Source organism: Sciurus carolinensis, chromosome 16 (genome assembly GCF_902686445.1).
Source record: "Sciurus carolinensis chromosome 16, mSciCar1.2, whole genome shotgun sequence".
Lineage (NCBI taxonomy): Eukaryota > Metazoa > Chordata > Mammalia > Rodentia > Sciuridae > Sciurus > Sciurus carolinensis.
The window spans coordinates 40,899,221-40,923,750 of NC_062228.1; the positions used below are offsets into that span (position 1 = coordinate 40,899,221).

General features: G+C 45.6%; 1 protein-coding gene across 7 annotated transcripts in view; it reads right to left on the reverse strand.

The window, feature by feature from the left end:
- Window positions 1–24,530, reverse strand: part of Ankrd27 (ankyrin repeat domain 27) — a 50,997-nt gene that overhangs the window by 13,581 nt on the left and 12,886 nt on the right. For 4 of the 7 annotated variants that reach the window (XM_047529358.1, XM_047529357.1, XM_047529360.1 and 1 more), the window contains 20 exons: window positions 21,264–21,374; window positions 19,736–19,892; window positions 18,848–19,002; window positions 18,370–18,429; window positions 18,230–18,283; window positions 18,082–18,147; window positions 17,896–17,972; window positions 16,975–17,096; window positions 15,733–15,811; window positions 15,090–15,222; window positions 11,124–11,216; window positions 9,986–10,113; window positions 9,320–9,402; window positions 8,238–8,353; window positions 7,231–7,323; window positions 5,754–5,951; window positions 4,015–4,083; window positions 3,788–3,907; window positions 2,720–2,764; window positions 488–610 (listed from right to left, as the gene is read on the reverse strand). In XM_047529358.1, the coding sequence (XP_047385314.1) occupies window positions 488–610; window positions 2,720–2,764; window positions 3,788–3,907; window positions 4,015–4,083; window positions 5,754–5,951; window positions 7,231–7,323; window positions 8,238–8,353; window positions 9,320–9,402; window positions 9,986–10,113; window positions 11,124–11,216; window positions 15,090–15,222; window positions 15,733–15,811; window positions 16,975–17,096; window positions 17,896–17,972; window positions 18,082–18,147; window positions 18,230–18,283; window positions 18,370–18,429; window positions 18,848–19,002; window positions 19,736–19,892; window positions 21,264–21,374 (2,082 nt within the window). The remainder of the gene's footprint in view (window positions 1–487; window positions 611–2,719; window positions 2,765–3,787; window positions 3,908–4,014; window positions 4,084–5,753; window positions 5,952–7,230; window positions 7,324–8,237; window positions 8,354–9,319; window positions 9,403–9,985; window positions 10,114–11,123; window positions 11,217–15,089; window positions 15,223–15,732; window positions 15,812–16,974; window positions 17,097–17,895; window positions 17,973–18,081; window positions 18,148–18,229; window positions 18,284–18,369; window positions 18,430–18,847; window positions 19,003–19,735; window positions 19,893–21,263; window positions 21,375–24,530) is intronic. The other 3 variants (XM_047529364.1, XM_047529361.1, XM_047529362.1) reach the window with 2 other exon arrangements.

A 24,530-nucleotide genomic window follows, 5' to 3' on the forward strand; every position in this document is an offset into this window, starting at 1 on the left:
ATTTTTTATGATAGTTTTGTAAGATGTTACCATTGGGGGAAACTGGGCTAAGGGTACAGGGGATCTCTCTGTACTTGGAGGGCAGACCCCTCAAAGTGCAAACCAACATGGGCAAAGGCAGCCAAAAGAGCAAAGTGCAGCCTCCCCAGGGAGCTCCAGTGTAGACAGAGACCCTCGGGCATGTCTGTTCATGACTGCGCTGCAGCTCAGGGGACAGCGAGCATCAGAAACATTAAGCATGTGGGCACAGCCCTGCTGGCTCACCTGCCCATTCAGGAAAGAGGCAGCCCAAGCTAGTCCTGCACAGGGTTAGTTTTTCTCTGCCCTCAGCAAATTAACCACCCCCACCACCACCCCAGCATATCTCAGGGGATGCCTTTTAATAGTCACTTGGTAATTATTTGGCTGGGAAGCAGAGAACTCTCCTAAGGGGAGAGAGAAGAATCTGCCAACCTCACCAACAAAAACAACAGAGGGAAAGCCAAACCTTTTGAGCAGGAGCACATTTGGGACACTGACACAAGGGGTGACAGAATTCATGATCTGCTGCACCAACAGCATCATCCATCTCATCCAGGTCCTCCTCTGTCCACTCCAAAAGGTACCGCACCTGGTGTTGGGTAGTAAGAAGAAACAGGAAGTAGAACTTACCTTGGTACCTGTGCAAACTACAATATCTCACACGCACACCACACACACACTGAACTATTCCCAAAACAGTGCCTATGCACCTTCCTCCGCCCCCAAGTAATTTATAAATGGCTTCTTCTCCATAATGCAGACTCCCAGGGTCACCTGTGCTCAAGCTGTTCTAACTCCCTGCAAAGCGGGGAACTTGGAGGGATTAACCTACCATTTGCATAGCTCAAGTTACAGTCTTTCTTCTCTCTTAAAAAGGTACAGACTGCTGCTACTTTGAGGTGAGGGCTTTCAAACTGGTCCTCAGACACTGGGTAAGTACATTCCCCTACACTAAATGTGTGCTTTCAACAACCCATGAGGCAGCTCCAGAACCCTCCCTTCCTATCTGACAAAACTCTGGATGGGAGGTTAAGAACACATTCCGAAGCCCAAAACGAGAGCGTTGTGGTGGAACCCAAACTCAGGCCTCGACTCCACCCAGTGTTTTTCCCACTGCTGTGCACTAGCTCACAGATGACAGCATTGAAAAGACCCCAAACAGTTCAAATGTATGTAAAGACTGGTTTCCCAGATGTCAAATTTGGGGAAAGGAAGCAATATAAATACACTTCTAGGCCCTAATCTAGGGGCCAAGAAATTAGCACATGCCTGCGAGGAGGGACCATTTCCAGAAAGACTTCATCAACTTGAAACCTTGTGTTTTCCAGGTCCCTTCCATATCCCTGACAACTCTGCAGGTGGAAACGCAAAAGCACCTATGCAGGGGCTACAGCTAATAAACTAGAAGGTAAAATCTCAGGCAGTTCTTCTCAGTGAGAAGGGAACAAGATCGGGGTGCAAACCTTGAAGGCAGGTGGCCTTGGGAGGGATTTGGGATGCAAGAGCAGGTGTAGGTCCTTTTGAGTGGTGACTCAAACAAATGGGCAGTTTGTCTCTGTTCATGTGTTTCATGAGTGGCCCACCCCACTCTCCCAGTAGGAAACAGAGCAGATGTGTAATGCCACGGGATACCTGTTAGTACTTCTTCACACAGGCTGAGCCACTAGCTCACACCCTGGCTCTTAGTATCTATAGACACCCTCCTTTGCTTCTGCGAAGAATGCTGAGTTCTCCTGGGGCTGGTCTCATGAGAGGAGCTACCCAGCGTCAGCCAGACACAGATGCCCATGTTCCCAGAGAGGATCTGCATGTCATTTTGATTTTGACAAACTGACAGAGGCCTCCAGGCAAAGGCTAACACACTGATAACTAAATTCATATTCTTGCCTCCCAAAGGCTGCAAGAATCTGGCCCCAGCAATTTCTGCTCACCACCTTAAATTCAAGCATCAGTGAAAAACACACATCACCATACTGCTCTCTCAAGATAATGTATTTGAGCTCTTGTCCGTTTGTTCGAAGCACCTGATTCACTCCTCCAAAGTAGAAGACACACCCCTTTCAGGAAGCCAAAGGATGCCAGGGAAACCACCTTGGGAATTTCGTGAAGGCTATCTCCACTGATCCCCACGAGATGTGCCCTCTCCCAACAATGATGCTTAGAACAGGTCCTTCCCTCCTCTCCAGCTAAAGACCCAGAGCATCTTACCCAGACCTCTGCTTGTGACTCCCTGAAGCCCCACGCCTCATATCTCAGCCTCCTGGCCCAAGAGTTGGAGCCATCCACCATGCCATCCAGCCACAGCTCTGGCCTGGCCTTGGCCTCTGCCACCTCCTCCCTCCCTACAACCCTGCAGTCTCTTACTACTAGGCACAGCCCACCTTGCTTCCTGGCCAGAAGGCCTGGGCTCTGAGCCCACACTCTGTGCCACTGGGTGTGGCTGGGCTTCTTGCCAACATCTGGTCACACTGCTGGAATAGGAACATCTACAAGGCGGGAGCCACATTCACAATGCACCTCCTTACTTGTTGGGAAAATACGACCTCACCATTATCAAACATGCATTCAATATGTCACCTTTTCTGTGGAGCTGAACAAAGAAGTCACGCGGCTCCAGACTGGACTGGCGACAAGAAACACAGGCATAGCCTTTTTAAACTGACAGCAAGCTTTTAAAAATGCTCTTCCAAAAACTCACCATTTCTAGATCTCCATCAGCAACTGCTCTTAAAAGTTTTTCTACCTTAATAAAAGGAAAAAGAATGTTAGGGAAAAGATTTTAATAATAAAGTATCAACAGAAATAATAGAGACATCTGAAAACCTAGTGGCCTTCATTTGTCTCAGCATGTGGTGTTAAAGTGGCCCATTTATTACCTTCTGACAAACCCTAAAGCTGCTTGGGCAGGATCTGGAAGGTGTGAGTGTCACTGCCACTTGTAGAATGTAACTGTTAATTATGTGAAGGTGAGATAAGGCAACCCTGACAGACAACTGGGGAGATAGCCACCCTGATTCAGAACCACGCATACATGGGTCTTGTTAACCACTAGCTGAGGGTGCCACAGGGGTGGACAGCCCCTCCCAAGGATGATGTCAGGCCTCTGTTAGACTGGACCACATCTCTTGTGTTCTTTGCTGTGGTTCGCATGGAGCTAAGCTTGTTGTACTCTTTGAGCTTGGGGTTGCAGGGAGCACTAGGGCAGTCAGCAGATCATTGAAGGAGCTGAGCAAGTGTCATCCAATGGTCCATTCCTCAGTTAAACAATGAGGCAGCTCCCCTGGACTGACACTGAATCAACTCTAAGACAAGTTAAAAGGGGAAAAAAAAAAAAAACCTCAGGCTATAAATCAGCTTTTACAAAATGCAAACTGTGTCTATATGTCAATGTTTACCTAAACTCAGCAAAAAGTCAGGAACTTAATCACATCAGGTGATTAAACTGGGTGCTCAGGGGTCAGTGTGGAGGGAGAGGGCAGAGAACATGCTTCATAAGAGGTCTGAAACCAGTGGGACTATAGGTAGCTTTACTTATATTCTTCTTAGAATATATTCTGTCTCTGTATCTTTGTCTGTTGCTCTGTCTGTCTGTCTGTCTTTCTCTCTCTCTCTCATACACACAGAGGGCACTGACCTTGGCCTCTGCAGAGGAGAGGTCGTGTGAGTAGCTGCATGAGTAACAGGCAGAATGGGCAGCTCTCACCAGGATGCCTCAAAACCAGGGCCACTAGGTCCCCTTCACCGACCTCCCACCTGGAGGCCTTACCTCTCGGTAGTCCTTCTTGGTCTCTTCCTGTTTGGAGCTCCCCGACATGGAAGAGAAGCTGGAGGTGGAGGACCCCTGGCTGATGGAATCCACAGAGTGCTGAGGGGACTGTGTGGGGACCTGCAGTAAAAGAACCCAGATGAGACATGGGGATACAGACATGTGAGAACCAGAGGAGAAGCCCCTGGGCTCCAACACGAACAATGAGCACAGCCCTGTTGACTCACCTCAGAAGATCTCCTTTCCTTGGGCCTCCTTTCCAAGGACAGATGATGGTTTTCCATTATAGACAGAATCTAGGAGAACGAAGAGGAAATTAAAAGCCCTGAATGAGACAGGCTGCAACAAACACCATCACCCACTCGCTCTCTGCCTGCCTGTCCACTTGGAATGTCAGCATAGCAGGAGTCATAGGTCCTGTAGCCTAGGCAGATCTGCTCAGGTGGAACCAAGACCTGAAGCAGGTGGGAATTTATTCAGGATCACATGAACACAGCAGGGCTTCCTCCCAGCACATGGTGCTCCTCCTGTCCAACTGGGTGTCAGCACTTCCTATGAAGACCTCAAAGGCTTCCTTGTCTGGCCCCCAGCTGGTTTGTCCACTGAGAGTGACCTTCCCACCTACACTCACAGATCTCAAGCAGGGGCAGCTCAGAGCTGTGTCAAGAGGGCAGCCTCTCTTTTCTCTGCAAATCTCCTTGCAGAAGGGCCTTTGGTATAAGCCACAAGGGCAGGAGAACCATCCTGCTGAGGTTCCCCAGACCAAGGGTGACACTCCTCGGGCATCTTAGCTATTGCAAAGCTGAGACACTGTGAATTTGGGGGGCAATACAGCCAACACCCCCTGAACCAGGGGCAAGAACTTACTTAACCCTTCAAAACCAGTGCTACCACAGACCTTAGGCTAAGTGTTCTTACAACACGCAAAAACAATAATAAATAATAAACTCACGCTTAGTGATGGCTGCGTTTATAGCACAGATCATAGTGATGATCTCATTTATAAGTGAAGGTGAATGTTTATCTCCAAATCCATCAGGCCATATGTCTGAAATGTGTACAACCTTTCATATGTCAGTCATACCTCAATAAAGAGGTTTCAAAAAGACAAAAACTGTGCTACTCCCAGAATAAGTTGTGAACAGCTGAAAGAACTCCCTGGAAAAGAACTGGAAACCACCAAAGGGAGCAGATAAAACATCAAAAGGCAGGAAGTTAGGCCTGGGTGAAGGGTGATGACCGGAGTACTCTAATAAAATGGAATCACTTCTGTGAGCCACGAATCACTGATATTCTGGGAGGACTGATATTCACAGAGGACTGCACCTCACATGCCTACTGTTTCTTCTCTGGTAAGTCCTCCAACCTGCCTCTCTTAGGTACCCTGCCCACCAGGGCTGTACAGAGAGGCAGGGATATAAGAACTGGTCTCCCTGAGCCACCCACTTCCCTGCTCATAATGAATGGGGAACACTTTCACCACAGGATGCCAAAACCATGTTTCCAGAAGATACTACCAAGAAAGGGGAGTGAGTTACTACAAATCATTTGTGAAAGAAACTATACCCAATGATGTTCAAAATTGACTAAAGTTTCTAGAAGCTGAAGTGATGGAAAACAGGGTTTAGACAGTGTTCATTCTCCCAATTTCCTGCCCTTGCTTTTCTCATCCAGAGCCATTGTCCCATTTTTCACCCAGTCCATTTGCTGGTGAGCACAAAGCACTCAGAGCCTGGGGCCAACTCTGCTGGGAATGGCTCCTGGAACAACAGCACTGAGAAAAACTGCAGTGAAACTGAAAATAAAATAAATAAGTAAAACCTATTAACAACGAGGTCCCAAATGTAGCAGAGAGCATGCAGGTCAAGTTCTGCCCTCAGGCACTAATGCACATTGTCCAGCAAGGCCAATCTATGGACATTGATTTTCTATAGTCACACTGCTGCTAAGAGATGAAAAGAGCTACCTTGGAGTTTAGTGCACATTTGAGTGGTGTTTCTTTCAGTCTGTTCTGGATCTCTGTGGGTGCTCCATTCTGTAGCAACGTCTCTATGATGCCCTGGTAACCCCAACGTGCAGCTATGTGTAAAGGTGTGTCTCCTTTCTCATTACCAATATCCAGTCTGCATGCCTGCACGTCGTAGTAGACCAAAGCCTTCACACACTGCAGAGAAATTGGAAAACATCAACATCTGTGGTCATGCTCAATCCATGTTCTGGTTCAACTAAGGCTCTACTCATCAAGCAAAGGTGCAGCAATGGACAGTATAACTCAAGGGTTCCATGCTATCTGATCAGGACATCTCAGTTTTTCAAAAGCTCAATAAGAAATGGTTGACTGAAACCGTGTCTCCAAGGACAGGACAGTTACCATGGCAGATCATCCCTCGGAATGCTGTCCTTTATAAGTCTGCTTGCAGGATTGGTCTTTGGCCTGCAACAATTCCTGGGGCACTTGGATTTGGGGATCATTCCCACAGTTCCATAACTGAAAAGGTGGCTCACTGGGCCTCCTGTTTTGTACAACAATGTGGTTTATGCTGAACATTTGTTTTCCCTCTAGAGAATGAAATTTTGGCACATGCTATTCAGAGGGTGCTCAGATGACTAGTCTTCAATAACATAAATCCCTAATGAACATCCCTGGCAGATCACATTGCCTGTGTGCTGTTATGTTATGCTGGAGGAACTAAGTACATCCTTTTGTGACTTCATAGAGAGAGGACTGTTTGAAGCTCAGCGCTGGTTCCCTCTGGACTTCATCCCTGTCCTTTTCCCTTTGCAGATTTTTCTCTGTGTCCTTTCACTGTCATAAACCACAGTCATAAGAAGTATGATTGTATTCTGAGTACCAGGAAATCATTAAACCTGTAGGTGGTCTTAAAGACCCTTGACACAATCCATGACAGATCATTGTGCAGCTATTAAAGAATGGGTGCAATGAACACTGGTGGACCTAGAGGACTTCCATAAGTAGCACTAAGGTAAAAAGCATAGTGCATAAAAATAGAAGGGCGTGATCCCATTTCCATACAACAACCACCGAACTCAGCCTAAACCCTGCATATATATAAATCCATCTTTATATAACTCTGGAGAGGAGGACAAGGTAGAGTGAGTAGCAAAAAATAACATAAACAAAGTAAAACAGTAAGAGGAAATGAAACTTATAAAATTCCTAGACATTATTATCAAAGGGAAAGATTGATAATATACAAAAATAAGAACCAGATGGCAGCAGGCATGAAGGAAAATGGGCAAGGAAGGAAAATGGGATGAAGATAAGATAATAGGCAATTAAGTTTTAGATTTCTGTTACTTTGATTCAGCATCCATAATACATTTAAAAATTTTAATTAAAAAATTACACGCCAATGTTCCGATAATTTACCAACACAAAATTGAACTAGTCAGAAATTCACGTTTCTCCCAGTGCCACTTACATCTTCATGACCATATGTGCAGGCCAGGTGGAGTGGGGTGTTGCCATTGTTGTCCTGCACCTCAGCATTGGCCTTGTAGTGCAGCAGCAGCAGCTGGCAGAGGAGAGAAGACAGCAGGTGAGCCCTAGCAGGAAGTGTGTTCTTGAGGCTCACAGGGGGAGGTCATTTGTTACCATCTTAAATCTTATTTATTTTTATAGGTTGAGCCTTTCTAATCCCAAAATGTGAAATCCAAAATACTCCAAAAGTCTGAAACTTTTCTTTAGTTTTCTTTTTTCTTTCCTGTGTGTGTGTGTATATGTGGGTGTGTGTGTGTGTGCACGCACACGTGCACATGTGTGTGACACTGGGAATGGAACCTGGAGTCTTGCATGTGCTACACAAGTGTTCTACCTCTGAACCACATCCCCAGCCCCCAAAATCTGAAACTTTGAGCACTAGCATCACAAGTGAAAAATTCCATACTTGGCCTCAAAAAACAAGGTCAAGAATAGGCACAGTTAAAATACTGTATAAAATTACTTTTAGGCTATGTGTATAAGGTATATAAGAAACCTGAATGAATTTTGTGTCTGGACTTGGGTCCCACTCCAAAAATAGCTCATTAGAAATGTGCCAATACTCCAAAATCCAAAAATACCTGAATTCCAAAACACTTCAAAGCATTTAAGATAAGGGACACTCAAACTGTACTCCTATTAAAATGTTGCTACTGTACTCATTTTTCCTATCCGAAAGTTTAGAGATTAAAGAAAAAAAGTCTGCAGTCCCACCCTTCTTTCTGCAGATGACCAGGAAGCTTCACATCCTAACCTAAGGATTTTGTCTAGCAGCCCTTGGCAGGTGCCCCAGACTCCTAGTACCCTCTGTACTGCGACAGCAGCACCCATGCAGAATGAAGAAGGTATGGCACTGGGAGAGACTGGGGTACAGCACAGCCAGCTTGACCATAAAGTCCCCATGCAGACCTGAGCTCATCTGAGCACCATGAAGGCCCTGCTGCTCACCGTCACGCTCTGATAGCCCTTCTGGCATGCCAAATGAAGAGGAGTGGACCCGTGATAGTCTGTGGCGTTCACTACAGCACCCTTGGAAACCAGGAGGTCGATGAGAGATGCCTGCCCTACAGAACAGAAGGACTTCAGAATGGAGGAGGAAAGAGATGACCTTCCCATACCTAATGTGAAACTCCAGCACCACCTCACCCTCCTTTGCCCTGGCAGGAGACACAAGGAGACTATTTCTTGTTTGAGGGGAGCCAGAGTTAATGTCAAGTCAGGCTCTGCAGACTCAGAATACTTTGGGGACTCAGACCAGGTCTACCTTTCGGCAATAAAAGGCAATAGAAAAGAGCATTCAATATCCATAGGAGAGTACGTGATTCGTCAACTTATAGGGTGGAACACTATAAAACCATTCAAAACACTGACAAGGAGAAGTGTTCTGATACATTGACAAGTGAAAAACAGCACAGTTCAGAATAGCATGAGCCCCACAATATCATACATTTTATATACACATACATATAAGCATGCAGAAATTTTGGATACTAATGAATCAAAATTATCTCAGGGAGATAAGAGGATGGCTGGTGACCCTGGAGCAGTCTGTTTTCTACCTTGAATATACACTTTTAAAGACAGTAAAAAAAAAACTTCTTTTGAGACAGGGTCTTGCTGTATTACGCAAGCTAGTCTTGGACTAGCAATCCTCCTGCCTCAGCCTCCTAAAAAGTTCAGATTATAGGCACATGCTATCAGGCCTGGCTCAAAATTATCTTTTAAAACCAGGGTTATAAGAACCCCAAACTGACAACCAGAGACCATTCTCATAGCTGGGATGCCAGTCCTCCTTCACTTGCCCAGCAGCCAGGGCAGTATCTGGAAGTATCTCCACACAGTGAGAACCATGTGCATCTGCCCATCTCCCAGGAGGTAGCCCGAAGCCATCTTCTCTCTCCTGCCCTCATGTGCTAGCCGCACAGTACAATCCCGTCCACCACCCCCATCAGCCAGGCCTGGGCTGGGTCACATTTCTGTGCCACCCGTTTGCCTCAATAACCCATAGGAGCCAGCCCAAGACCACATACCACAGAGAGCAGCCACATGAAGAGGTGTATGACCCCTGTCATCTCTGGAAAATGGAGTGACAACTGAGGGATCATTCAGCCTCCTAAAATAGAGGAAGACACACACACAAAAAAAACATCATGAAAGGGCCTGGCACAGCCTCTTCCTGACCAGGCTGGACATGCCAGTGACTTGGGGCTGTAAGAGAGATCATGGGATGTGACCCAAGATGGTCTCTTCTATACTGTCCCAGGGATTAAGCAGCTCCTGCTTAGATTCCTGTAGGGTGAGGACATTGAGGTCCACAGTTTCAGTGTCCCCTCCCCATCAATCCTTTAGGCCTCAGCACCTCACAAGACAGCCTGTTTAGGATAACAGGAAACCAAAAATGTTACCATGGAAAGTAAAAATCCCCCCATCCTGAAACCCCCTTTCTGAGGCTGGGACAGGTCCTACTGTACCCTGCCCTGGTATCTGGCCTAGTAGTATACCCAGTAGGTATTTTACAACCTATTTCACCCAACTCTCCAAAGAGACAGACATCACTGCCCACACCTGACATGAAGCAGCTGAGGTACAGTGAGAATAAGGCCACATTCACAATCCCATGGCAAAGAGGTGGGACACTCCCCCAGTCTCGGGTCTCCTGCTCCCTGACACACCAAGCCTCACCAGCACCCTCTTACCCAGAGACGAGCTTCTCACAGTCATCACAGAAGCACAGTGGGTGACACATCTTTTGGACGGCATCTTTGTCTTGGTCTTCTTGGCTGAGAAGCCTTTCCACTTCTTTCTGGTTCCCTGATGCAATGTGCTAAAGGGCAACATCCCAGATACTGTCAATATTAAGAAATTGTTCATTTCTGAAGACATGAATTTTCTGACTCTTGACAGAAACATAATCTGTGTTTATGGTTAAAATGATCCACTCCCTGAGATGTGCTTCAAGATCATCGGGGTGCATAGGGAAAGTGAGGGGGGTGGAGATGAAACAAGATTGGGTGGTCTGCTCATTATACTATTCTCTAGAAATTTTCCATAATTAAAAAACCAGTATGACAAAATTCCTGAAGCACTGGGAAAGGGAAGAGCCCAGCACATCTCTAAGCCTCAGTATGGATTTTGATACCTTACTAGAAAAGCCTCAGTCCTATTTCTCCTATATTTGAATAGATTCTCAGCTTGGGAAAAATTATCAGGAGGCCCCATCAACCTACAGGGTTCAGTCTGTGAGTCTTTGGACATGCTCCCTGCAAGGAACCCTCTGTGGCACCAGGTAGCCTGGAAGCATCAGCAGGCACCCTGAGGAGGTCTGCCCTCACCCAGCTCTCAGCAGCTACCCAGAAGGCACCCATCACCTTCCCAGGGATCATTCAGCATCAGAGCAGGGAGCTGCCTCCATGTGCTCACCGTTAAACCACGAGGGAACCAGATGTGTTCCCAGCCCAGGGTGTGTGCACACAAACACCTGGGACACAAGTGCCTTGAGCCAGGAGAGGCAGTGACTCTGAGGGGGCTACCAGAGAAGGTGCCAGGGAGCTGGTCTTGAGGAACAAGCAGAACGTGGACAAACAGACCTCCCAGGCAGAAGACTCTGTGGCCCAGGCCTTTGGTGGGCTGTACAGTGAGGTCGCAGCTCCACACACACTGGAGGGGTTGGGAGATGGGTTGAGTCAGAAATTAAAACCTTGGTATTCCTACCACCCACCCTGACTGGCACACAGTATACTTCAGAGTTTGCACAGATCACCAGGTGGGTTTTATAGATGCTGAAAGATGGTCATTCCTTTGCCTTTTGTAGGCAAAGATGTCTTAGTGTCTTACCTTAAATAGGCAGTCGATGGGAGTTGAGGTCATCTGAGAAAGTAAGCTCATCCTCTGCTTAAGGAATAGCCTGTCTCCAAATCCCTCAGACTCCTGCAGGAGACACCAAACCACCTGCTACCACATATCACAAGACATCGATGTGGACCCTCCCTCACAGAGGGACCAGCTACCATTCCTGCCATTCATCACAGAGCAGCAACAGTAGGCCTCATCCCCCATACCTGGATCTGCTCACCAGGAGAGAGCAGACGATCCTCCACCAGACAGCAGGGCCACCTGGAAGTGGTGGCTCTGAGGACTGCTGCTTGGTGAGGAAAGCAGCACACTGGCGACACAGGTGTGGAATTTGTCATCTCCACGTGTGGAATGTAGCACACAAACACCACCATCCTCCAGATGGAAACGGGTTGTCCTGCTCTCCTCCTGTCTCAAACCTCAGTCCTAACACCCACATGGGCCTAGTCCTTGCCATTTTAACCAGCACCTCGGACAGGAAAACCATCTGACAGGTTGGTCTTTACTTTCAATGCCAACTAGCAGGAGAAGGAAGGGCCTTGCTCTGTGAGATACTTATAAAAACAGCAGACCATACAGTCATGGGGCCGAAGTCCTAAAAGACACTGGGGAAGTTCCTGACAGACGGAGATTCTCTCATCTCCCATTGCTTTTTTGCATTTCAAGGATCCACCGAATTCATAAATCCAGATTGCCACATTGTGGGTAATGTTTACATAAGTACGAAAATCTAGAAATTTGTCCTTTATGAAATCATTTCTAGCAAGATAATTCCAAGCTTACTTGAGCACCTGTGACTAAATTATCTAATGACACATTCACTTCCTGAAAAAAAGTCTTGGTGAGGTAAAGGGAATTTTTTTTTCCAGCCAGGTGCTACTGGAAGAAATCACCAAACCCTGACAAAACTGCAGGATGAGGCACTCTCTCTCTTTATGTTCCACTAAGTTCTGACCTGGCTAAGGACCAAGTCACTGGCACCTCAGGGGATGGACCACTTCTGGAATCCTCCATTAAGCCAGGGCCTCACACCAGCCCTGCAGAAGGGTTAAGTTGACAAATGCACATTATCATCTGAGAATAAGCCACTTCCGCCCCCAGCTGCTATGTGCTATATAAAGCCCCAACAATCTTCTTTATGCAGTGACTTATTGCTGAGCAGCTTAGGCCAGAGAAATATCAAAGACATTGCTGTGCAGGTCACTCCAGGGCTCTTCCCCTGGCTCCAGATAACTACTTGAAGGGCAGTGATGAAGGAAGGTAGGGCTTCCAGGACTGAAGCTTCAGGGAAGAAGCAGTGGTGAGAAGAGACAGTATCTCAGCAGACTTATTTGGGAAATGGGTGAAGACTGTTTATTAGAACCTCAGGAAAGTAAGGAAGCCCAGAAGTGTGCAAAGCTGGAGCAGGGAAGGGTACATATTCTTTCCAGGTTTTCCCCTGCTTTTTGTTTTGTTTTGTTTGATGCACAAGGTAAAACTACAGCCTTGACCAGGATATTTATTTTAGGAAAGCTAACGTCTTCATTTATAGACATGCTTAAAGAATGTTTATGGTCATCTCAAGTATAATCATACCTTGGGGAGAAAATTTCTGTGCAATCACATCATATAAACAGTTTATAGTAAAATCTAAATTCATTTACTAATATTTAGTCTTTAATGCTTTTCAGAAACCCTGTCTGTTGTGTAGAGAAGCATATGGGTTCTTTCCCCAGGAAATACCCCAAGACTTTCACTGGCTTCACACATTCCTAAATGGAATCTCACTGCCTAATAGAAGCCAGTGAGCAGCTAAGGCAGAGGCAATTATTACAGATGGAATCCCAATGCTGGTGTCAGGAAAGACAAGGAAGGCACCATACCTACTCTGTCAATGAAAAGCCAAGCTCAACAAAGGTGAGGAGTGTTTCTCAGGTCTGATTCCCTCAACACCCAGGGGACAAGCTCACAGCAGGCCATGAGGATGATGCACCCCATGCCCCAGCATCTAGAAGAATCAACTATCCTCCATCTAGGAAGGCAGGACCAGGGCAGACATCCCAGACAAGATGGGCATACTGGGCTTGTCCGCCCAAGCTAAATGCTGTCTGGGGATATCCCTACAGGATATGCCACAGAACCAAGAAACACAGACACCCTGGATGCAGGGGTGTGGGGAGAGCAAGCAAGGGCATCAGTATTCCTTGATGCTTCAAAAAGATACCTTTCAACATCATATTTGATTCTCACAGCAATCTATTGATGGTTAAATGTGCAGCATTATCCCCAGTGTAGACAGGAAATTGGATAGAGGCTTAGAGAAACAAACACAAGTGCTGGACTCAAACCAACAATAGCACAAGAGGGACCACCTTGAATACAATCACTTGCAACATTTTTTTGGAGTAAAAGCAAGTGAGAGAAGCTGCCTGGTTCTGTTTGGTCAGCTTCCTCTTTCCAACCTGGCCAAGGCCTTCAGGGGTTGACTTCCCTACCTAAGTGCCACAGAAAGAAAGGATCGGTCACATTATGGGGCAGAAGGGGATGGGAGTACCTTCAAGAGGACAAGGATGCTCCCAGCCAGGGAGTGACCTCCCAGACCAATTGCAGGAAAAGAACCAGAAGACACGGTCATCACCGAAAACCACTCCAGACACCTGAGGACAACACAAGATCCTTACAGGAAATAATTCAAACCAAGAACTCTTCCATTCCAAATATGGAAATGAACAGCAATTGTGATTTTGCACACATGTGCACACAGAGGCAAGTCTGCACACACAAGCATTCTAGAATGTTAATGATTTACCCCTAAATACAGAAACAAAGCCACACAAGAACAAACAGCTCTTCAGAAGAGCCATAGTCACACATCTGAGATGGATGGACACTCCTAGTGACACCAAAACCTAACTGCGTATCAAATCAGACCCCAGGCAAGGGTAGAAATTAACTCTTCATCAACACTATAATGCCATCAGGGTATATGCCAACAAGGACAGCACGATCTCAAATTCTGGTTCAAAATACAACCTTTAATACAAAGAGAAAAGCATACACCAAAATGTCAATAAGTCACTCCTGGCTGGTGAGTTTTTGAGTTTTTTGTTGTCTTCACTGAAAAGTTGATATATTTCAAATATTACTGGTAAGCAAATATTATTCTTGTAATCAGAAAAAAATAAAGATTTTCTTCCAGGGAAAATAAAGGCAGTACACAATATAATTTCAATTACATAAAATATGCATGGATAGGAAAGAATGGAAAACCTAGTAATGTGTTAATGATGAGTGAGATCAATGGAACTGCTATTACCTGAGTGCACCTGTTTCCACAGGCTTAAGTTTTCCAGGTATTTAAACTTGACTCTAACGTCAGTAGAAAATTAGCATCAAATGGAATATTCAATCCTCAGGACTCTTGGCTTGTAATGCAGAAATCACCGCATTTTACTGACTTCAACTTTGGGATTTCTCTGAGCACTGTAAGTTTTGCTGGCTGGTGTGTATGAAATAGGCCAGCAATGCAATCTTGGTTTAAGAGTCTCACAACTCACACAGAAATAGAACCTCCTCCTCTAGCCAAAGCTCACCAACCAACCAAGAAAACAATAATAAAGCCACTGAGTCCTAAAATCGCTCACATTAATAATCATTTCTTGCCTATCATCGTCAAGAAATCCAAAATCACCATTTCTGGCTTCCTTTCCACACATGTGCTTTTGAAGACAGGGATTAATGAAGTAGGATATTAACAATGTGAATCCCAATGATAACCTGTAATTTTCACAATTAATTAGAGTCTTAATGTTCAATATCCTGGGGTAGTTTCCAAGCCTCACAGCCTTCAAACAGCTGAGGCCCCGTTCCTGGGAGACCATGTAAGAACTTCCCTCCTCACAACCAACCCCAGAACCCCATCAAAGGTACCATGGTTCCCGTAGAGAAAGGGCAGGAGTGAGATCTTACAGGGGGTTTAACAGAAAGGCTTCCTTGCCGAATATATTCGATCGCAGCCTCTATTGAGGTCAAGCAGTACCCCAATTCATCTTTTGCTGAGCTGCTAAATCTGAAGTTTTTGATGTAACTCAAATTTGCCATCCTAACAAAAAGAAGAAAAAAGTTTTATCATTGAATACCTAATTAACACTTCAAAAACAATGCTAGTGGCTTGGGTAACCATCAAACACCCATGGTAAGTCTATTAACTCAGAGAGCTTAGACTGCTGTCCCCTTAATCTCAGGGAGTGTGAGCAATTAGGACAACAAGTAAATCTACTTGTTACTTCCCTGAAATAGGCTAGTTTTCACAAAGCTGATTATTATAAACTGAACTGTGGGCTCCTGTGGGAAGAAAGAACTGGAGTCAGATTTCCCTTAGCCACAGACTAGTCACATGTTCCAGAACAAGAAATGCAAGCTCTCTGGGCCTTAGTTTCCCCATCTGTACATGGAAGGTCAGACACCCCTGCAAGATGAAGGAAGGGGAGGTATGGCACTTGGCTCACAAGATGTGCACAGCTGCAGTTTTTCCTGGAGATGCAACAAAACTACATGGTACACTATGCTGCCATTTAAAAAAATATATTTTAACAAAAAAAAAAAATGTTACCAATTGGGGATCTCTGTTTTCACAAGCAAATACAACAGGACTGAGAGAAGATCATCAGCACACATAGTCTCCAAGTTCACTGCAAGGGGAAAACATGTTCAAAGACATCATGAGACTCAAATGAGAATATGATCTTCTTACCACCATCCAACCCACAAAACCACACTCAAGTAAGATTATACACTGGGGAGAACACTGCACAATTTCCTTTACAGTGTCCTGAGGAGATGTCAGATTCAGATGGATAAAAGAATTCACAGCATTTTTAAAACACATACAAAAGAAATTGACTCCAAGCCAACCAGGCCTTGCCACCTTTCTGGATGAGCCAGGAAGGAAAAGCCCAGGGAAACAGTAGCAAAAGGAAGACAGCTAGAGGCATCAACAAAAGCCTGAGGCCACTTCCATTTTATACATGTGGAGTCTATTGCCCACAGGTAGCTTCAGTTTATTTTTTGCATTTTGAAAATTTAAGTGATCCATTCATATGTTTTAAACTTCAACCAGTATGGGGGGCGGGTGTGGCTCAGTGGTAGGGCGCTTACCTAGCATGAGTTAGGCCCTGGATTTCATCCTCAGTTATAAAAGGCATGTAAATAAATATTCAAATAGTACAAAAGAGCAAGCTGTGAGTGTCCTCCTATCCCTTCACCCAGTGTCTCAGTCTCCTGCTGCTGCTTCCTGCATATCTTTCCAGAGGCAGCCTGGGAACTCACCATTATATATGTGGATATACAGCTGTCCCCCTCCTTTCCTTAATGCTGCTGAAGTGTTCTATATACACCCCTGTTTATTTCCTTTGAGAAACTGTGGAGATCATCCCCTACCTATACACATGCCGCCTCATTAATTTTTTCTTAGATTATTTTGTTTTACTTTTTTTTTCTTTCCTGCAGTACTAGGGATTGAACCCAGGACCTTGAGCATGCTAGGCAAGTGCTCTACCACTGAGCTACATCCCCAGACCCGGTTTTACTTTTTATACTGGAAAACTTAAAACATATACAAAATGAGGGAGAACAGCCTAACAGTCTGATTCCCCATACACCCTTTGCCAGCTTGGAGGCCACTGTTTCCCTGTCCCTATTTTCTCACCCTCATCATGCCCAGCAGAACTCTCCCCAGGGCAGGTGCACTGGAATGCACTGCTGGCCCTCAGTCCCATCTGCGCTATTCCTCAGCAGACTTCTTCACCCAGGTGCCTGCACCCACCCTTTGCCAGGCCCTTCCCCAGGCACAAACCTCTCTGGCTAGGAGACTGGGTAATGAGCTGCACCACCTTTCGCAAACAGACCAGCTTCTGTTGTGGGGAGGTACATCTGTTCAGCTGAGCCAGCTCTCTCTTAGCACGAGGGATATTGAAACTGTAAAATCATTCAGAACATGATAACTTCAGACCACAGTGGGAGGCCGTTCTTCCTTGCTCTAATAACATATCTCAGGCTACACATTCCTTACAACAAACCACAAGTAATGAAAAACAAAAATAGAGACTGAGGAGCAATGTGACTCAAGTCAGTGGCAGAACAGAATCGGTCAAGTCCCAATCAGGCTGCCAGGGGATAGGAGTAGTACCAGGAATTCTGAAATAAAAATTCAGGGGCTGTGGTTGTGGCTCAGTGATAGAGTGCTTGCCTAGCACGTGTGAGGCAGTAAGTTCAATCCTCAGCACCGCATAAAAATAAATAAATAAAATAAAGATATTTCTAAAAAACGAAAGAAAAATTCATAGCCCAAGAGGGAAACAGCCCAAAGGGGGTGGGAGCTTAAATATCAACACTTTAGACATTTCGGCACCCTAATGAAACAAGTTAGCTCAAAAGTACATGTGTTTGTGGCAGGATCCCCTCAGCTGGGCAGGCAAGGTGAGATATCCTGCATGCAGAGCCCACTTGGGACAGTAATGTGCCTGCTTGAAGACCAGGTACACAGAACCCTATCCCCCTCAGCTCCTGTCTGGTTGGCATGCTAGCCCATAGGTGCAGGAGGGTTCTGCTGAAGTCATCGGTCAATTTCAGCCCTTTATCCCTGGTCACAAGTAACTGCTCTGCTTTTCGGTAGCAACCACATCAAATCTACCTGCCACTGCTGCCACCAAGAGACCCTGCTTCAGAAGACAGCACCCAAGCCTCCAAGGTCACCAAGCTGAGTCCAGGCCCTTACCTGAACTCAGGTTTCACGCCAATATCTTTCTGCTGGAGATCTTGAAGGCTTCTTGTGATTTTGTTAAAGGCAGCATCCTAACAACAGATTTTAACAAAGCTTCAAATTTCTTACAAAGCTTCAAATTTCTTACAAAGCATAGAATAAGGCTTCCCTCCTGGATGGTGACAATGACTGCACACCTACCTCGCTTGCCTCCATGGTCCCCACATACTTAAAGATCAGATCGTAAATATCATGATGGATGTACATCTGTGAAATCAACAGAACCCAGTTCAGGGTGCGCGTTGGGCGCGAAGAGAGTCGCCCAGCCGCTGCCACCCTCTCTGCTCACCTCTACTGCCTGCTTCATCAGGTTCATGTGGGCCTCCTGCTTTGCAAGCACTTTCTAGAGAATGAGAGAAGTACAGTTAAAGGGTTTGGATTTGCATGGTGCCAACTACAATGCTTCCTTTTGGAAGTCCTGCTGCTTACCAGGTGAGAGTCCCTCAGAAGTTGCTGGAGGCATTTTGTGTAGAGAGCATTCACTGAGTCCTGTGCAACACAGAGCAGAGAGGAAGACCCTCTTACAATCAGAGGCCATGACATATAAACCTGAATGAGTGACACATCCTGGAGTGGGGAAAACCTTCCCCAAAATGCCTTTCCGAGGATAATGGAAGATTTATCTAATTAATTAGGTGATAGTTTTCAATTTTTAAGGTGCATATGCATGAGAAGTAGGAAACAATTCTCTTTAGGATAACAATACTCATTTTTAGATTTCTCCAGGATTTTGAAGTGCTCTACAGTGTTTTATGCTGCTTTTATAGTTCAAGAGAAACTTTTAAACAAAACTTCCAACAGTGAAGGCAGCATTCAGTGATGTTTCAGGGTAAACTGAAGGGGATCCTGAGGCTCTGAACTGGCCTGAGACAGGGCATACCAGACAGAGCCAGACAAAGCTACTGACTATGTGGTGACGGAGGCTCTTTCTTTCACATTCTCGGAATGTTCGGTGGAAAGAGGCGATGTTCCTGTCAAATCTCTCAGAGTGTCTTCCCAAAAATTCTCTCACATCTTCGATGGTTTTCAGGGAAAAGGAATCTGAGGGTGCTGAAGGCTCTTCTGAAACACAGACAGAAGGTCAGGCTGGCTGAGTCTTTACTGTTTCCTGACAGGGAAAGTACCACATACTTTGCCTGCTCCCAGAGGGGCAGAGGGGGAATGTCCTTATTTCAAGATTATGTCCAAGAATAGCCCAGTTACAGGACAGCCTGAGGTACAGAGAGCCTGGTCCTCTCAAAACCTTCTCCTGGGACAATGCCTATACTACCTGAGGCTATGGGCATGATCCATGGGGGCTAGGCAAAGAAACCTTGATTCCTGACAGTAAGTGCTTCAGAGTATACTTAACATATAAATTGTTATCTCAACCTCATGAAGTAACTAAAAGACTAACCATCCTCTTAAAATAATGAGGTATCAAGGAGGCACAATGGTAAGGCTAGGTGGGTAATAATGTTCTAAGAGCAAATCCTAAAGCTGAGTCTTAGAAACGAAACCAGGGCCATGGCTCTGGGGTGATGTTCACAACACAGGTTTATCACAAGTACAGTGAGGTTTATGTGAAAGGCATCTCCTGGAATTGTCTAATATCCAACCTGGGCAACCATACACAGCAGCCCTATCTGTACCTCCTTAGCCAGGGAAGATGATGATTAAGTTCTAGGGGAAATTTTATAAACAGACAGGTTTCTAGTGGGAACTTCAACATTTAACTTTTTAACAGCTATACTGTGAAGAAGTTCAACACCCCCATTTCACTAAGCCAGGAGGAAAGGGCTTTCTCCCAGAATACCTGAACTCTCTCTCTTTTCCAAAGGATGAGCTATACACAGGATGCTGAAACTTTCTTCTTTTTCATTGTAGAAAGTTTCTTCAAAGAGAATGGGCACTGAGAGAAGACAGGCAAAACCAGCTCCTAATTTAATCCTGTTTCCTTGTATAAACACATCCTGGAACAAGAAAACCATGACTTACCGGCAGTTGATCCCCTCTCAGCTGACCTCACAACATAGCGAGCTGCCCCTGCTGCCCCACCGCCATGTTGTTCACTGGGGCACATACCAGTGAGTGGCAGGAAGACAGCATTGTGCCTTTTAGAGCCACAGGGCTGCTGACCCTGAGCAGCCTGCCAATAACCCCAACCCTCCTCTCCCCACCAGCCCACACACCTCAGTTGCCAAGTCCCAGGGACCAAACCACAGCCGTACCCCAGTGGGAGGGGTCACGTGGCCTGGCTCCCCTGAAAGGCCAGCCTCAAATGCAAATGAAACCTCCCCCTGTCAGAACCTACCTGCCTCCACTGGAAAAATACAAAAACACCTAACCACACTGCCACCAATGATAAGACATAAAATGACACCATGTGCCCCCTGACAGGATACACAAAGAAAAATAAAAAGCCCCCAACACACCATTCCTACCAAAAATGCCCAACTGTGATCTAATCGTGAGGAAACACCAGACAAACCCACACTGAGGGAGTTTGCAAAAAAAAAAAAGTCACAAAAGATACAGAAATGCTGAGGAGCTGTTCCAAATGAAAGGAAACTAGAAAGACTAATAAGAAAACACAGTGTTTGATCCTGGGTCTTAAAAAGAAAACTTTATTTTTCTCTAAAAGGCCATTATATGAGCGCAGCGTGTTGCAGAACGTTCTATCAAGGGTAAGTTCTCCGAATGTGCTGACTGCACTGAAGTCATGTAAGAGAATGCAGTTGTTAGGAAACACACCCTGCACTGTTTTGGGGAAAAGGGTGCAGTGTCTATGACATACTCTCACAAGGTTGAAAAAAACAGGAATAACAGGTGTACAGGGCAAGATGGCTAAAATGAGTGTGGCATAAATGTGAACAGTCGGCCAACCTGGGGAAGGGTATACCAGGGTTCTGTGTACTCGACTCAACTTTTTGTGAAGTTGAAATTATTTCAAAACAGAAGTTTTTTAAAAAATAAAATATTCATCCCTTATATTCAAGAAACCAAGGGACTTTCAAGGGTCTTGGGAAGAAGGCTCACTTGGACATGGACCTTGCTGAGAAGGGGCCAGACACTCCCAGAACAGACAGAAGAAGCCACTTGTCTGAGGGAGAGGCGACGGCTCCTCCCAACCCTCCCAGGAGGAAGACTCCTGGGGGTCTCCTCTCACCATGACTCTTTCCTCCAAGGCTCCACCACAAAGGTACGGGTCCTCCCACCCAACCCAAGGGTTGCTGTATGTGTCAAAGATGTCATTTACTGCAGCAGATGTGAAAGGCTGAGAAGCAGGATTCCCTTCCCTCCCCATCCCCAAACACTGAGTCAGCAACCCAAGAAATGAGTACCTTTCCATTTAAGGTCTGAAAATGTCCTTCCACTGGTATCAAAATGTAGGACTCAAACTGACAAGTGGACTGAACACTGCTTGACAGGCTTCCTTTGCAGGGCACTAAGACCTGGAAAAAATAACGAGGGTGAACACTAGAGAGAGGTGTCATTTACAGCTTCTTCAGCACAGTTAAAACCATTGTGGGGACCCACTGGCAGAGAGACCATGGCCTCACTTGCCAAAGTGGCTGCAGTTGCACCAAGTTGAGTTCACTTGTGGTGGTGGTGATGAAAGTAGATGCTCCCCACCCAGGAAGAGGGAGGCCAAGGACAGCACCAATCCTTCTCCAACTCCAGATTCAGGGGCTGGTGGGTTTCATTCCCACACTGGCTGAGTCCCCCAGCTCTGTTCCCTGCACAACCACATGCAGATCTGTGCTTGGCTGACTCACTTTTGAAAAGAAATTTCAGACTCAAGTGTACCTAAAACAAAGATGACCAAGGCAGAGAAGCCCCACAGAGTTAAGCTCCTACAAGAGTCTTGTGGCCTGGGCACCATTCCTGGTCATATGCTTCCCAGTCATGGCCCTGAACTTGTTCCTTGGTTCCTGCCTGTGTAAAGTAGAGACAATAAAAGTGCCCAGCACGCAGGTGTGTTGAGAGTAATACAGGCCACAGGATACACTCAGCCCAGGCCTGACACATAACCCAACCCTGGAAGGGCCACTGCTCCTACTGGAATAAGAGGTATCCTTTCTTTCTCAGCTCTTAAAGCAGTATACAAGTCCTTGGGGTTTCACTTGTGGTCCCCAGAGAGCTGAGGGGCTACAGAGGAAGCCACAGGCAATCAGTCCTGAGTTCGCCATTACCATTAGATGGTTTCCAGGCCTAAGGCAGAGAAAGAAACATCCTCTGGCCCCTTCCAAAACTAAAACTTGATTATTCAAATGGGTAATATTAGAAATTATTCAATTTCAGGGGCTGTCATAGGAATACAGAGTAGGAAGCTCCAGAGGTCAGGTCCTCTACCAAAACAATCATTAGGCTGAGAAAAAAGCTGTCAGAATCAACAGTTCTGGAACTCCAGACCCTGATCATTACACTTACTATGTGAGAACCCTGCCCATCAAAACATCCAAAAGAGTGGAAACGATATAATGGATATCAAAAAACCTACAAGCAAACTTTACCAACTAAACAGTTTGCCATAGTCTTGCATTCTTTAATGGTAAGAACAGAGGATTTTTTTAAGCAATGTCATCTTAAATAGAATTGTGTACTCGGAGCTAGGGCTCCCATTTCTTGAGCAGTGCTATGTGTCAGGCACTGTGCTGGGTGGCTCAGATAGCTATCACTTCAATAACTGCCTAGGTAGGGTAGTTTCTGCATCATCCCCATTTTACAGATAATGAAATTGAGGCTTAGGAGAGTTCAGTAACTTGCTCAAGGTCACAGCCAGTGACTGGCAGAGCCATATGCTACGGACTCCAGCCACCTCCCTGAAGGCCCCATCACCCTGGCCCCTGGAAGCCAGTGCTGGCAGCACAGCCCAGTGCACCACGAAACTCCAGCATCATGGGCTACTTCAGTTGGTGAAAACGAGCAACATGGCTTCTTCCCCTCAGAGGGACAGGACAATTCCTCACAGCAGAAAAGGGACGCACTTGCTGGTGGGAGGAGAAAACCCTGTATATGAAGAGGCCTTGCAAACTCAAAAAAATAAAAAAATCAAAACCCAAGATCCAGATGTGGATTTAACTACCAACCTCAGAAAGGGAGGACCATGTTAAACACCACCACAGGACCACAACTGGCAAAAGGCAGAATGCAGGAAACTCTATAGGATAAATGACCTGGTTTTTTTTGCAAATGAATGGCAAAGAAAGAAGAAAAAGGAGAGGAAGGGACACTATAATTCTAAAATTCTTAAGACTATAGTTCCACAAGTCTATAAACATGTCGAAATTGGTCAAATTTTATACCATATGTATATATGTAGTTTAACACATGTTCATTTTAACACAAGAAAAATTAGGAGAAAAAAAAGAAACTCAAAAGACCAATCAGTCCTATATAATGTGCAGCTTACCTTTGGATTTTGATTTGAACAAACCAACCATAAAACAAAAACTAGGGGATAATTTGGGAAAACTGAAGTGACTAGATATTTGATAACACTGAAGAATTATTGAGGAACTGTTTTAGCTATGACAATGGTATTAGGACTATATTTTTAAAAAAGAGTCCTGCTCCCTTAAAAATATGTTCCCAAAAATATTTATAGATGAAATCATATGTCAACCTTACATAATGGTCTGGGATTTGCTTCAAAATAATCCAGGGTGGAGGGTAGACAGAGATGGAATGTGACTGGTCACTAAATTCCCATTTGTTAAAGCTGAGTGAAGGGCACGTGGGGCTCATTATTCTTCCTACTTTTGTGTTTGAAATTAAACATAATAAACTGAAAATTAAGAACTAAATAAAGGAAGGCTCTCAAGTATCAACTTAAAAACAAGCAGCAAGGCTCCAAGGTGGCCTCATGGCTGCACAAAAGAACAACTCACATTGAGCAGAAAAGAAAGATCCTGACAGAAAAGTGAGTCTCAGCGAGGGACATGAGGAACAAGTCCTGGAGGCACATAACGCCTGAACAAATGGCCCAACTCCTGCTTCATGAGTGAAAGACCTACACATCCCATACAAGGAAGGTCCACTCTACAGCACCTTCATCTGCCTTTTGCAGAACGAGGAACGTCTGACATGTTCAGAGAACAGTACCCAAACATCCTGTTAACTTGTTTACACACTCCTCCTCCTCCTCCACCGCAACTTGAACAAAGCACAATTAGCTCCTGCTGCACGGAATCCCCACTGCCAAGCATGCTACTCAATGTGCAGTCCATGTTGGTTCAGTGAACAAGGGCCTCCCAATTTCACAGGACCCCTCTCCCCCAATTTTCTGAAGGACAGGAAAGAGTTCTACTTCCTCCTATTCCAAGAGAGAGAAGCCCTGCTGCCCAGAGCATTTTGCTATAAGCAGAAGCCAAAGGGTGGGCTCTCTGTGGCCAATCCACCTCCATCATAGTACTTCTGAGACTAGGATGAGGAAGTCCACTTTGAAGCAGGTGGCAAAACAGCTATGGAGGTGCCAAGGTGGGGGGTTCTCCACTCAGAAGATACTGCAGAGCAGTCCCAGAATAGAAGGCAGGGAGTCTAAACAGCCTACGTGGAGTGCAAAGTCCCCAGGGAGACCATAAACTGGAACCTCATTTCAAAGTTTA